At 30.1% G+C, this 13,662-nt stretch overlaps 1 protein-coding gene across 2 annotated transcripts in view; it reads right to left on the reverse strand.

The window, feature by feature from the left end:
• Nucleotides 1-1,027: 1,027 nt before the first annotated feature.
• LOC107449804 (sodium/calcium exchanger Calx) overlaps nt 1,028-13,662 on the reverse strand; it is a 115,433-nt gene continuing 102,798 nt past the window's right edge. For both annotated transcript variants that reach the window (XM_087152115.1, XM_016065460.4), the window contains exons 10-12: nt 7,328-7,506; nt 5,900-6,229; nt 1,028-2,957 (exon numbers count right to left, since the gene is read on the reverse strand). In XM_087152115.1, coding sequence (XP_087008241.1) covers nt 2,721-2,957; nt 5,900-6,229; nt 7,328-7,506 — 746 coding nt within the window. In that variant the 3' untranslated portion in view covers nt 1,028-2,720. The remainder of the gene's footprint in view (nt 2,958-5,899; nt 6,230-7,327; nt 7,507-13,662) is intronic.

The raw sequence follows: 13,662 nt of genomic DNA on the forward strand, positions 1-13,662 counted from the left end.
CTGTCAACGTTTAACTCCATAGTCTTGTACTTTTAAACTTTACTCAGAGGACTCATGGCTCAAGCATTTTATTTTATATCCGTCGTTGAAAAGCCAACCCAATTTGTGGGTTTACGATTACTAATGTGCAACTCCGTAGCCTTGTAATTTTGAACCATTCCAGAAGACAAGGAAACTCCTGGATCAGTACCCTCAGAGGTATTAATTTGTTATGGGAATATGGAGGACTTTGCGACTCTACACGTTTAACGTGCATCAGTCACCATTTACTACACGGGGAGTTTGTCCAGCGGGGATCAAACCAACAAACTCTTGGACATGGACCCAGCACCCTACCAAAACCAGGGACAAACTAGCTTCTTTTTTCACATTTGTGTTACATGGAAAAAAAAAATCCACAATAACATCCTATGGTTAGCCTGACCGCAAAGAGATTCTAATCTGTAATCTGTCTATCACTATGGATATTTAACGTCTACACTGTGGATCGTACAAGCTGGAAGCAGAATTTGTATCAGACGGCCACCTCTGGGATTTGAACCTGGGTCATCTTATTGGGAGGTGAACGCTCTATCCCCAGAATCACCACAGCTCAATTAATTTAATTATAATACCAGGAAGTAAACTTGAAGTATTTTTAGCCCGTTAAAGATTAACAGCTGCCAAAACTTGTGATGAGCCTAGTAGAAAAGGATCTTTTAATTTCCTAAAACCCTTTGACTTTCAGTTCAAACCAATTGGAAACAATCCCCCTTATTTTTAGGTTTGTGAGATTAATTCTTACGTTACATTTGGTGTTAGCCACCTTAAGCACTTATTTTAAATATTTAATAGAATAATTTATACTACCCAGATTTGAAATCAGTAATTTTACAAATATTCTGTTTATTTAAAGTAAGCTTGTCAAAGATAAAATGTTCTGGGATTATAATATTCACAAAAATTTAACTTTTTATGCAGCATTAGTTATAATTTATTCTTAGAAATGCAAAACAGTATGTAACTTAAAGAATAACACTGCTCAGAATTTAGTTCAAAAACTAAACTTTATTTAAAAAAAGACAAAATAAATTACTTATAATACTGCATATAATATTAATCAAAATAAAACACTGCAGTGTGTTAGAATAAAATAAAAGTAAAACATATTTTTCTCAGATCACCAAAACATAAAAAGTAGTTTAAAATTATAAAATATACTTAGAAGTTATATAAACAATGCATTCAAGAGAAAATGTAAAAAATACATATATTATATAAAATATCACATTCTTGTCAATTGATTTTTAAAAATATAACAATGATATATACAGCACATTTAATGTAAAGCACTTTAAGTACCTAATTTCTCTTTATACTTTGCAATGAATTAAATTAGCTGATTTCTTCATTTAAAAGCATGAAAACAAATTTTCGAAAATGGCAGAATTTACTTTTGGATTTGTTATACATGAAACCTGAAATTTGTTTTTTCAATTTCTAAAATGCTGATTATTCGTGTGATTAAAATATTTAATATTACATATTGTAATTCTAAATACATAATCAATATACAAATAAAAATAATATGGAATTTATTTATACTAAGCCTAAATAAATGATTTTTAAATGCAATATATAGATTTGCAACTTTACTCTGATCCTCTTCTGAATTTTTCTGGGCAAATTGGATTTGAAAAAAAGGTATTCATAAAATGACAGTAATATTCTACTTAAGATATTTAAAAAAAAAATTAAAAAAAACTTGAATCATTTCATTTGAGGTTTTGAATGCAGCTGTCTTGACCTATTTAACCAAGATCAGCAAAATTTCTGGCTAATAAACAAAAGGCTACGCTGGTAAAGACGTTAACTTTAAACCATATGTAGAACTTGATAAACTTAAGTTTATACCTTTATGCTCAGCGAGCTGTAATCAAGTACATCTTGATCATAACCAAGATTCTGAAAGACACTACTGTCACCTATTCAGTGTGATGGGCTTAGACTCTGCCTACCATGGGGCCAGAGTTTTATTCCCTGACTGGGTGCCTGATCAACTTGCGCATTCGCTAATCGTGTCTTTCAGAATCCTATTGTATTATCTCAAGAAGGTAAAAGTCTTGAAATGCCATGCATGGTTAGAGATCTTTGTGCAGTAGTCAGCATGGATTTTAATCTGCCTTTGATCTCAATTGGATTTTCCTCTACCCTGGATCTCAATTGGACTTTCATCTACCTTCGATATCAATGCATAGACTGCATCAGCATTCAACCTCATTTGTGGTATAGTTGCGCAGGCATGCGCCAGTGTGTCTTCGAATCATAATTGAGGATGAATCCTAGACCATCACCAATAGCACATTAGTGTAGCACTAATGCGATAATAACAACCAAACCTTTTACTGCAGCAATTTTTAGCTTTGTTGCCTGAAACTTTCCACAGCTTAGTTTGACAGATTTAGATTTGTGTGTACTGAAGTTTTTAAAAAAATAAAGCAATGATTAGGTTGGGTTTGATCTAAATTTTGCTCCACAAAGATTTTAAAGTTGCTTTTTTTTCTTCACATCCGACAACGTTACGTTCTGATTTCTTATTTTATAAAGGGAGTAAAAATTTCACGTTATTATCAGATGACATTTTGGATACCTTACTTATTGAAATTGCATATGAAAAGCACAAAAATCTTATTTACAAATGTTACACATGGGATGATTGTTAACAAGGGGAACTATTTGGATTAAATCTGAATATATCCATATGCTTCGAAAGATGACAACAAAACATATAAAAACCACATGGATATCATAGCGATGCAGCATATCAAAGCATATATTCTTGGACCTCCAAGCTCGGCTTTTCCTAGTACTGTTAAGAACCTCCTACTCACAATGAGAGCAATGCAGATGAGTGCAAGAGCAGTATAAATACCCACGCTGAATCCCAGTGTGCCAGCTTTCACATGAAAAGTCTCACCCTACAAAATATGCAAATGGAATTTTAAATTTATGGAATTGGTCTGACAAGGAAGTAGGAATATCAATCATTGCCTGAGTAACTGAGAACAAGGAAAATACTAAATACAGGGTGTTTCGAAAAATAACCGAATGCAGGACCCGGCTTAGAGTAATTGGGGCCCCCTCTGCTTCACTACTTCAGTAATGAAGGTATTTAATATGGATGAATTTAAAGGTACAATAGGGAACCGATTATCCGGATAACTGATTTTTCCGGTTTTCTGAATCGCTACAAAAAGCCGTTTTTTATTGTTAAACCCAACTAAAAAAATAAAGTATATGGAAATAATCTTAAAAAGAAGAAAAAACGATGAACACTATTGATTATTTCCAAAATTATGGTAAGGTAAACATCTTTCAAAAAAGAAAGAAAAATCCTAGAATTTTAGGAGGAAAAAAACTTTTTTTAAAAAAGCGGGAAAATTTATCGAATTTCGTTCCGGTTTTCTGATTTCCGGATAACGGGCTCTTTACTTTATTTAATTTTGATGTATTTAAATTTTTCACCTCAATAAAGATAACAAGAAAATTTACTAGAACCTAAAGTAGCTATGAAGTCTATTTTATTGATTTTTTGATAATTCTATGTCTATCACGCTGAATGCAGTTTTCTGATTGTTAACTTAGCCGTCTTGCAGCGAAAAATTCATATCCTTGCTGACATTAGGGCTAAATGTACGCGATTACGATGGCTCAATTAAGCCTATCAGAAGCCTGTATTTTTGTAAACATATTGCATTTTGCTATATGTACAAATACAGGCTCTTGATTGGCATAATTTGTCAATCGTAATTGCGAAAATTTAGCTGAATTCCGTCTTAGAGAGCCATGGATTTACGAAATATAGATTGTGTTCGTACGATAGAATAATGAAGAAGCTAACATAAAACTGATGGATTTTACACTGTACTGATATTTTGTTTTAAAGTTCATTAAAGAATGTAACTTAAAATAAACTTTCTATTCGATTTGGGAGCTCCCTCTAATGTGGGGACCCGAGACAACTGCCCCGTATGCCCCTGCCTTAGTCAGGCTCTGACCGAATGCTATTGGAAGGAGCAAGAACTCAAAACATGTTTGATTGCTGCAGGAAATGTATTGCTGTTCGAATCACCCTCTAGTTTCGTCTGGGTATCAAGGTATTTATGTTTTCAGTTTTGATTTTGATTGCGTTTTGTTTTTCGCTTGATGAAATAGTAATTTGCAACCCAAGGATGACAAGAATGTTAAAAATCTGGATTAAGGATGATTTTTACAGGTTACCCTGCACAATGGTTCACCATTCCACCATCCAGAAACAACGCATTGTAGTATGTCTGAAACGTGACTACAGTTAGAGAGACTTCAACCTATTACCTTCTAATATTTAGTATGCATTAGTATGGGTCTAGGTCGCGACATTATATTGCTTACCTTCTCATATTTGTATAACAGTTCATATTTTACTCAAGGCTCGATACGTTGTAATTAGACATTTATTGCGATTGAATTTTTTTCACCACAATTAGTTAAATGAGATGAGACATTGATAAAGATTCCTACTTCCATAAGATCAAAGAGACTTATACACAACATTAATACAATGTTACACTAAAATAAAACTTAGATAAAGATACTAAATTTAAATTTTGTAACACAGAAATTTTATTTTCCAATATGAAATAAAAATGATTACCTGAATTAATGTTCTGTTTTTTGATTATAACTAGCCTTTATTTACTTTTATTTTTTTTACCATCCTGCATTTGAAGCACTTAAGATTTTAGCTCACGGCATTTTTCCACGAGGAGAGAAGATTAAGTTTTAAAATAGCTTGTTGGAAGGTGGGAAAAAAATATTTCTTTGCTTTTTTTTTAATTCCTGTTTTTATCAAATCATTTTTGTTTTCATAATTATTTAAGGAGTAGAAAAAATTATCCTACATCCGTTGCAAAGAATAAAATTTAGAATAAATAAAGAATAGAATAAATAGAAATAAAGAATAGAATTTATAAGCTAATGTAAAAGCTAATGATTCAAAAATTTCTTATAAATAGATAATGACTTCATTATATGGAATGTTATTTAACGTTCCGAAAAATTAATTTTTTTATTAAAGAAAAAAATCTTATTTCAAACTTATTATTTCAGAAATTCTTAAAAATCATAATTTTTATTACTGTATCATAATACCGCAATTTTGACTATGAAATCGTAACAGTTGACACCTCCAAGAAATGCACAAAACGAAGTAAATATAACATAACCTAAGTTTTAACCAGTCACTTGACTAAATCTTTGTTTCAAAAATTCTGATCTAGAAAATGTTATTTAGTTTTCAAACTAATTTTGTATTTAAGTCTTATAATTTGTACTGAAAATTTAACGCTTGTGTCATAAATAACTGTTTCAAAAATTAATAAATTAAAACGGAAATATAAATGTACTGTATGTTGTGTTCTGCTTAGAAAACTAGAGAATTTCTGTTATCAAATTTCAAATTCGGTTTTAATTTTTTCAAAATTGGTTTTGAAAAGAGCTATAAAATAATGTTTGCTGCATGTCAGACCACTTATAATAAAACATTTGCATGGGAGTTTACTAACTCTGCCTAGGATGGTTATTTGAAAGCATTGTTTTATAGTTTTTCGCAATTAGCAGTCCATCTGTTGAAAAACTTTAATTAGTTTTAAAACTTTGTGAGAAGAAATTTCCGGTTTCATATGCAAAGCACAGCAAACCATAAATTTTTAACCTCTTCTGGTTTTCTTTAATCGATAATTCAAATCTTTGGTCTTTTGGGGGACATTAAGAAAAATCCATACCCAACAAGGAACAGTTATTAAAAAAAAAAAAAAAAGAAGTTCGTTACATAAATTTAATTTTTAAATTTTTCATAAAAAAGAAATTAAGTCGCACTCACCTTTGAAGCCCAATAAATGCTAGCCATCAACCATGGCAATCCAAGTCCTAGGAACACATTAACAGAATTACTTCCAGTAACATTTCCAATGCAACTGTCGGCATATTTCTCTTGCTTAGCTGCTGCCATGGAAGCGAAAAGATCTGGCAGGGATGTACCAAGTGCAACAAAAGTAATAGCTGTGACAGCATCTTTCAGTCCCACGAGACATCCAAAAATACTAGCCAAATCGCCAACAATCGCCGTTAGAACTCCAATGAGGATCAAAGAGACACAAAATGTGAGCCAACCTCCACACATTCCTGTAGGTGGTACAATAGCAAATATTGCCTTCGGAAAAGAATTTTTAATTAGTCAAGCCACTTTCAAACTACGTTTTAAATTATTTTTCTATAACAATTTATGACGCTAAAAGTGTGTGCATCGCATATTTTACAAGCAAATAAATTTAAAACGCTTCCAAAGCTGTGCCAATTTGAATTGTGGAAGAGGGTGCGTAAAAGAGATATGTTTGTTGGTAGCGAACAGGATTCGAACCAACGATCGCTGGAGTCGTAAGTGGGTGCTCTAACTACCAAAGAAAAGTGTATATACCCCAAGTTCAGGGTGAGTTGGGAAGGAATATCTATATATATATTGTGACCGTTTCAGAATCAGAACAAAATACAGTTTCATCCCGCTATAATGAACTCTTGATATAATGAACACTCGGTTGTAATAAACGCCTCCATTTGTTCGCCTTAACTGTTATTTAATAATGTTATTTCATATGCTTACAATAAAGAGCTAAAAAATTGATAGTTCAATTTATAGTGGACTCAAATTTCCTTTATTTTCAGGCATTTAAATAAATTTTACACAATTTTTAGTCTATATGATAAGTTCAAAAGTATATAATGATAACTTTTAATTTAAAATTAAGTGATGCATGTTGAGCAGGCACGTGAGAAAATGAATTGATTGCACAGATATTCCAACTTTAAAATACATCTTTCTTTCTAAAAAAAAAAAAATGGCGGAAATAAAAGTAATAAATATCCGAAAATGGCGAAAATTGAAAACCTAATGTTTATAAAATATAAATAAGCAGACAACGATTTCATTATATGGAGTACGTATTTTGAATGTTATTTGACGTCCGAAAAATTAAAAATTTTATTAGAGGAAATTTGATGAAAGGAAATTTCGCTGTAGAGGAACTTAAAATATTCATTAGTTAGCAGCAGATAAATTGAATGATGTACTAATGCAATCAATATTTCCAACAATACTATTGAAATATACTAAAAAAATATTTTTTTCAAAGATTTTGGATTCAGTGAATTTATAAAGGATTTATACCCTTATAAAAACCAATTTATCTTCTTTTTTTTACTTTAGTTATTTATTGTATTATACTATTAAATTTTCAAAGGGAATATGACTTACTTTCCACCCGAAAGTTAGAAAATGGAGTACATAATCTTGAGTTGTAGCATTCTCTATATCGCCACCGTTAACAGTGAGGGCCGCACGAAACTGTTCACCCCATGTCTCAGATTGTAGTCTCACGTTGTCTACGTTAACGTTTGTCATCAACGCCACTCTTTCCACAATAGAGTTGTAATCTAAAAAAAATTTAAATGGTTCAATGTTGAGGTAAACGAACCTGTCTAGTTAATGGAATTAAAAGTTTTTAAACGATATTAGAAAAAAAAAAGAAGAAAGAAATGTTAACGGAGCACTTCACACTTCTTGTCAAGCAATCATCTGTCTTAATTTTTCGTTTACTGTAAGTTGAGATTCTTATGACTCCAAAACAATTTTTATTCTAATTGCATTAAGAGCATTTTTATAAATTTTTAATTTCCAATAATCGCTTCCAATAAATACCATCCATCTCACGTTGATATACATGGTAATGAGACGGCAGATATTATGGCTAAAGAGGGTGCTAGTAAGCTGGTGGACACACCTGATTTACTTATTTTGGAGCTGTTCTCAAAAACTAAAAAACCCGAAAAGGCTTCTTGAACTGTTCACCAATGGTACCAGGGAAAGTGCTCTGAGGGTGCTTTATCAGGCAGAGGACATGTGAGATCTCCAACGGAAGAAAGGTTTTCCCAACCTGTGTGAAGTGTGCTGACCATCAAGCAACCCCTAACCATTTAACTATATTATCTGGGGTTTTTCAGGCAAGATTTTTTTCAGACATTGTGACAGAGTTCATAAACCTGATTTAGCGTTGCTAAACAACGGAGATATGCAACAACTAGAACATTAATTTTTAAAAACGTCTTTACCACTCTTAATTGCTCGCTCTGTTCTGCCGTGCAATTGAAAAAACAACGTAGGTGTTTCACAGATTCAGAGAAAAGTGGCTTGACAATTTTTTCTTCGTATAGCTAATGCTATGAACGCTAAAATTGAGTTTCAGAAAAATGATAAAACAAAATTTATTTTTGAAAAAAATGATTTTGCAACGTGTAGTTCATCATACAGAGTTGCCAAATATATACAAATCTCAATTTTGAATTTTTTGTCGCTTACGTTAATTTTTCTTTTGCTCTACAGTGTTTCCTATTCGAATTTTTTTTTTATACATTAAAACTGCGAACTTCAGGGACAAAGGAACAAATTACTATTATAATTTTCCACTACTATTACTAATTCTTCATTACTATTAATATTCTCCCAAATTACTATTGTAATAAATCTGAATTTAGGTAAATGGCTTATGTAATTAGAAAGCTCTTGCGAAAATATTAATTAAAACACTTTTTTTTACCAATGTCATAAATAAAATAAAAACGCTAAAAGAGCTCTTTTATTCAAATGAAAATGAAAAACCAAAAAATTTCGAAGCCATATAAAGCAAATATTTTCTAAAATGAATTTAACAAAGTTTTAGAATTTTTGATTCAAAAGAAAATATTTAGGATCATCGTTTTATTTATTTATTTATTTTAAAATACAGTAAAATACCCCTAAGAAGTGCATAAAAAAAAACATTCTAGCGGCATATTTTTTTATAGAAGCAACGCTTTTAATTCCCTTTTTTTTAATAGAAGAGATTCGATAGTTACACTTCTTATATTTTATCACAGCGTATAATTCAATTATTGAATCGAAATTTATTGAGAATGAAAATAAAATGTCGAAGCTATTGCCAAAGTTTATTTTTACTTAGCATACCGTTCATTCGCGTAATCTCCCTACTTTTACTTATTAGTCACGCCACTCTCAAATGTTGTTTTCAAGAATTCTTAGTAGTTTCCGGTTTTAACTACTATTTTCAGCTACGAAAAAACATCCATTGAGAACGTTCCAAAGAAACTATAAGTATAAAGTTAAGTATATTAGGTGCAATATAAAAATAATCAGTTCTTATCTTTCTTCCCTATAGCGACTACACATTCAAAGTATAAGATTTTTTTGATTAATTATCACTATAAAACTATAAGATAATCTCTAGTATATTGTTGATGAGACAATATTAGATATTCTTTGACAGATAATATTAGATATTTTTCAAAAGAACTAACGCCAGATAATTGACCGCTAAACTTCCGTATTCTTTTCCTGAACCGACAGCTTAACAAGAAATTCAGAGACTACTAAATTTTTTTTTGCGTATATAAAAACCATTATTATTTGTCTTATCATTTAAGTGAAATGTTTTTGATTGAAGTATAAAAATATTACTTTCTGGTACGTGGTCTATTATTATGCCATTGTTATTTAAATTTGAAATGGAAAATAAAATTCATTTAGTTTTAAGAATAATATGACTTTTTATTCAAAATCATTTTTTATATACTTTATAAAAACAATTTAGTGTATAAAAAGCTTATTTCTGCATAATAATAGTTTTAAATTTTTATGTACAATTTATAATTTTAAAAAAAACTCGTCAATTATTATATTAAAAGAAATAATAAAAGATTTTATAATGTTTAAATAGACAATGTAAACTGCTAGATTTTTTTCCGCCAAGGGATTTAACGATCAATTTTTCCACAAGCAGTGACAAAGAAAAATAACCTAAAACGTAGGAGGTAAAGGTTTGAAATGAACTTTTGACATGTTCAAATTACAAGCAACAACCTACTTTACGAAAACAATTTAGTTAATAAAAAGCTTTATTTAAACTTTGTATTTCTGCATAATAATAGTTTTAAATTTTTATTAACAATTTATAATTTTTAAAAAGATTCGGCAATTATTATATAAAAGATTTTATAATGTTTAAATAAACAATGTAAAATGCTAGATTTTTTTTCCTATCAAGGGATTTAACGATTTTTTTTCCACTAGTGACAAAGAAAAATAACCTAAAGCGTAGGATGTAACAGGGCTAAGGATGTAAAGGTTAGAAACGTCTAACTTTTGACACGTTCAAATTACAGGCATCAACATTATAAAGATGTATTAAGGCATTTATATTTTCCCAGCAAATACGTTAAAACAAAATATTAATTCAAAGAAGGTTGTTTTTTTTAAAAAATATAAATTAATATATAATTAAACTTTAATAGTTTATTAAAATATTTTTGAAAAGTGTTGGGATATATTTTGTATTGCGAAATATATTATGTACTCATAAATCTACAAAAACACTTTGTTTTTAATTTTAAATAATTGTTTATTCATTATTATCAGCTTTTTCTTACGATATTAATCTTTTAAAGATCAAAAACCGGTTGTATGCATAGATCGATTTGATCAAAAACCGGTTGTATGCATAGCTCAGTTAAAATTCGACAAAATCTAATGTTTTTAACTAACATAAGACATTTCAATGCGTAGCAATAGTTTTTCGTACTTGCGGAACCAATTTTCGTAGTTTTCCGAATTGAAAAATAAACCTTTTTTTTTTAATAATAATTCACATTAAAATGAAATTTTCAGCTGAATTTTTCCAAGTAATATATATTTACTAGTGGGCTGTGCCCCCTGCTCGCTAACGCTCGCCAACCCCCGAAAATTGCTACGCAATCTTATATGGTTTGCTTCGCAAACCAAGCTCGCTTCGCTCGCTACTAACTTAGGTACATTGCAAATGCACAAAATTTTAAGAATTCAAAACAATCATTCAAATCCATATGACAACTTTTTTTAAAAAAAAAAAATTCCATCTTTTTAGTAAATACTAAGTCATTAAAATAAATTTGAATTCAAATAAATGACACGTAATTCGTTAAACCTATTAGAAATGTGCTATAGTATAAAATCTTAAGATATAAATTTCTAAAACTGATATCTCTTTAAAAAGGTTAAAATTTTGGCTATAATTAAGTCTATTAAAAATTTAAATAAGAGAAATTGCAATGGAAAAACCCTGCATAAACAAAACATTGAATTTCGGAAGAAATCTCGTTTGGTGAGAATGCTCTCTCTTGTCAAAAAATCTATACATAATAATAATCCCGGCTGTGTGTGTGTGTGTGTGTGTGTGTGTCTGTAATCACAATATATCGCCCCAGAAGCCTCGCCCGGGCACGAAACTCGGCCCATAATTGTGTTTTGACATAATGAAGAAGTATTTTTTTTCTTTTTCAAAAATTTTGATTAGTTATTTAGTTATCAGTCATTTTGTAAGTCTATGCTTTTCGTCTGCTTTTTCGTCTTCAAAGAGCCATATTCAAAAAACTATTAAAAAATGCATATACTTTTCCCCACTCTTATAAATGTATGCTAATGCGAACCTCACAATTGAAATATTAATTTTCGACAACTTAAACCAATAATATACGAAGGAATTAATAATTTAATTGTAAAGTTCGCATTAGTTTACATTTATTAAAGTGGAGAAAAGTTTAACTTTTGTATTAAAAATGTGGCAACATATTCGATACGTAAATAGAACGCTTCGCTTTGATATATTTGTCGCTGTTCATAATTGTTATAATAAGTTTTTCTTCTTCTTTCCACGCTCTATTTTTTTTCTTAAACGAAGACGATAATTTTTATAGCGATATTGTAGTACTATGTACAACTAAAAATTCTTTTCACACTTTTCACTTTATTTTCTTTATATATACAGAGAACAGTCGGCAAAGAATTCGATTAGGCTGAAAAACATTTCGCTAAAAAGGAACGAATTCCAAAAGAAAAAATAAACAACTTAAAGAATAAAAATGCTGATACCAGCCAATTTTTTGAAAGTTAACTTAGAAATAACAAACCAAACGATGTTAAATAACAAACCAAACGATGCTAACAAAATGACGTAGAAAGCGCAACTAGATCAAAATTATACAAGCACAACTAGATCAAATTATAATACCTGAGTGCTTGACGTAACAGATATAGAAATAGAATTTGATACCATAAAAAATTATATAGAAATAGAAATTGATACCATAAAAAATTATATAGAAATAGAAATTGATACCATAAAAAATTTATTCGTTTTCGTGTTCTTTTCATGTATTTAGCATTTTAGTTTTTTTTTCTTAAGCGTTGTAGCTATATAATTTCAAACATCCTCAAGAGCTATAACACATCTGCAGCAGTACTGGATATGAAGACAAAATTGCTGGACAGGAACACTTTAATTGTCCACTAATCTTCAGATTTCCTGCTATGTTTTGAAAAACTTTTTTTTGTGAAAACCTTCAGCTGGCCGCCTTAGGCGGCTAGTACAAAATAAACTGACCTCAAATAAAACTCCAAGGACTTCGAATCAAATAATTAAGGAAACTACTATCACGTTTAATATAAAGGGAAGATTTATTAACTAAACAATAAAATTACAGCATTGCAGTTCCAAAAAATAAATCTCACACTCACTCAAAAAAAAACAATTTACCTTCTAATTAGTCACCATAGCAACCACAAAATTCTTCACGTTACCATCTATAAACTGATATATAATAAAAAAATTATTTAACAAAAAATACGATGCGCATAAGCACATAATATTTTACACTCTGGTTATTTCAGTTTCCGTTTTTAGAAGCGCTATATGTTGAGCCACCCAACCTAGATTTGGCATGTGACATTTTTAGCGGCAATTATTGGTTGATTTTCTAGCGTTGCCATTCGGAGAGTTGTAATGAGGCTTTTTTTTTATCGCCGTGTAAGAGTAATATATATATAGATAGCTTCAATATGTTTAACAATCGAAACACAAACAATCAATTATAGTAAAAGGTTAATTAGAATTAAATATCAAACAACTAAATAAGTTCTAGATACTCAGATTGTCTCTAGATTTTAGCAAAAATGAGAAAACCATTAAAATTCTGTGAATTTCATTTTTTTTTTTTTTTTTTTTGCAGTATTGGGAAGCTTCCAATAATTTAAGTCCGTAGAATTTACGGAAAACCTACAGTAGTTGACATCTCAGTTTAATACACAAAAATGTACAATTCTTTTTCATACATAAATTAAAATAATATAAAATTGCTATTTGCTGGAAGCGCATATAGATATACCAATTTTGGGAATTAACTGATACTTAAAAGATTTATGTATTTTAAAATTGTTAAATTTTCATTTTGTGACATAGCTAAGTTAAAGGCTTGTTTATACGATCCAAGTTCTTGGACGATGATTGATTGAAATTGATGGAAACTTGTTTTGCTTGGATCGTGTAAACAATCATCCAAGTTCTTGGTCCAACTCCTTGGATGATAGTATAGAGCGTGTTCTACTTTCCATCGTCTCCCTTACGCAATCAGCTTCTCTAAAGTTTTGTGACGTCAACAAACAGGCATCAGAATATGTCATTTTGGTGCCCGTTTTCATATATTTTAATCCAAATAAATTAATCTGGT

Source organism: Parasteatoda tepidariorum, chromosome 9, assembly GCF_982258835.1.
Source record: "Parasteatoda tepidariorum strain Cologne lab strain chromosome 9, Ptep-v5.0, whole genome shotgun sequence".
Taxonomy (NCBI): Eukaryota; Metazoa; Arthropoda; class Arachnida; order Araneae; family Theridiidae; genus Parasteatoda; species Parasteatoda tepidariorum.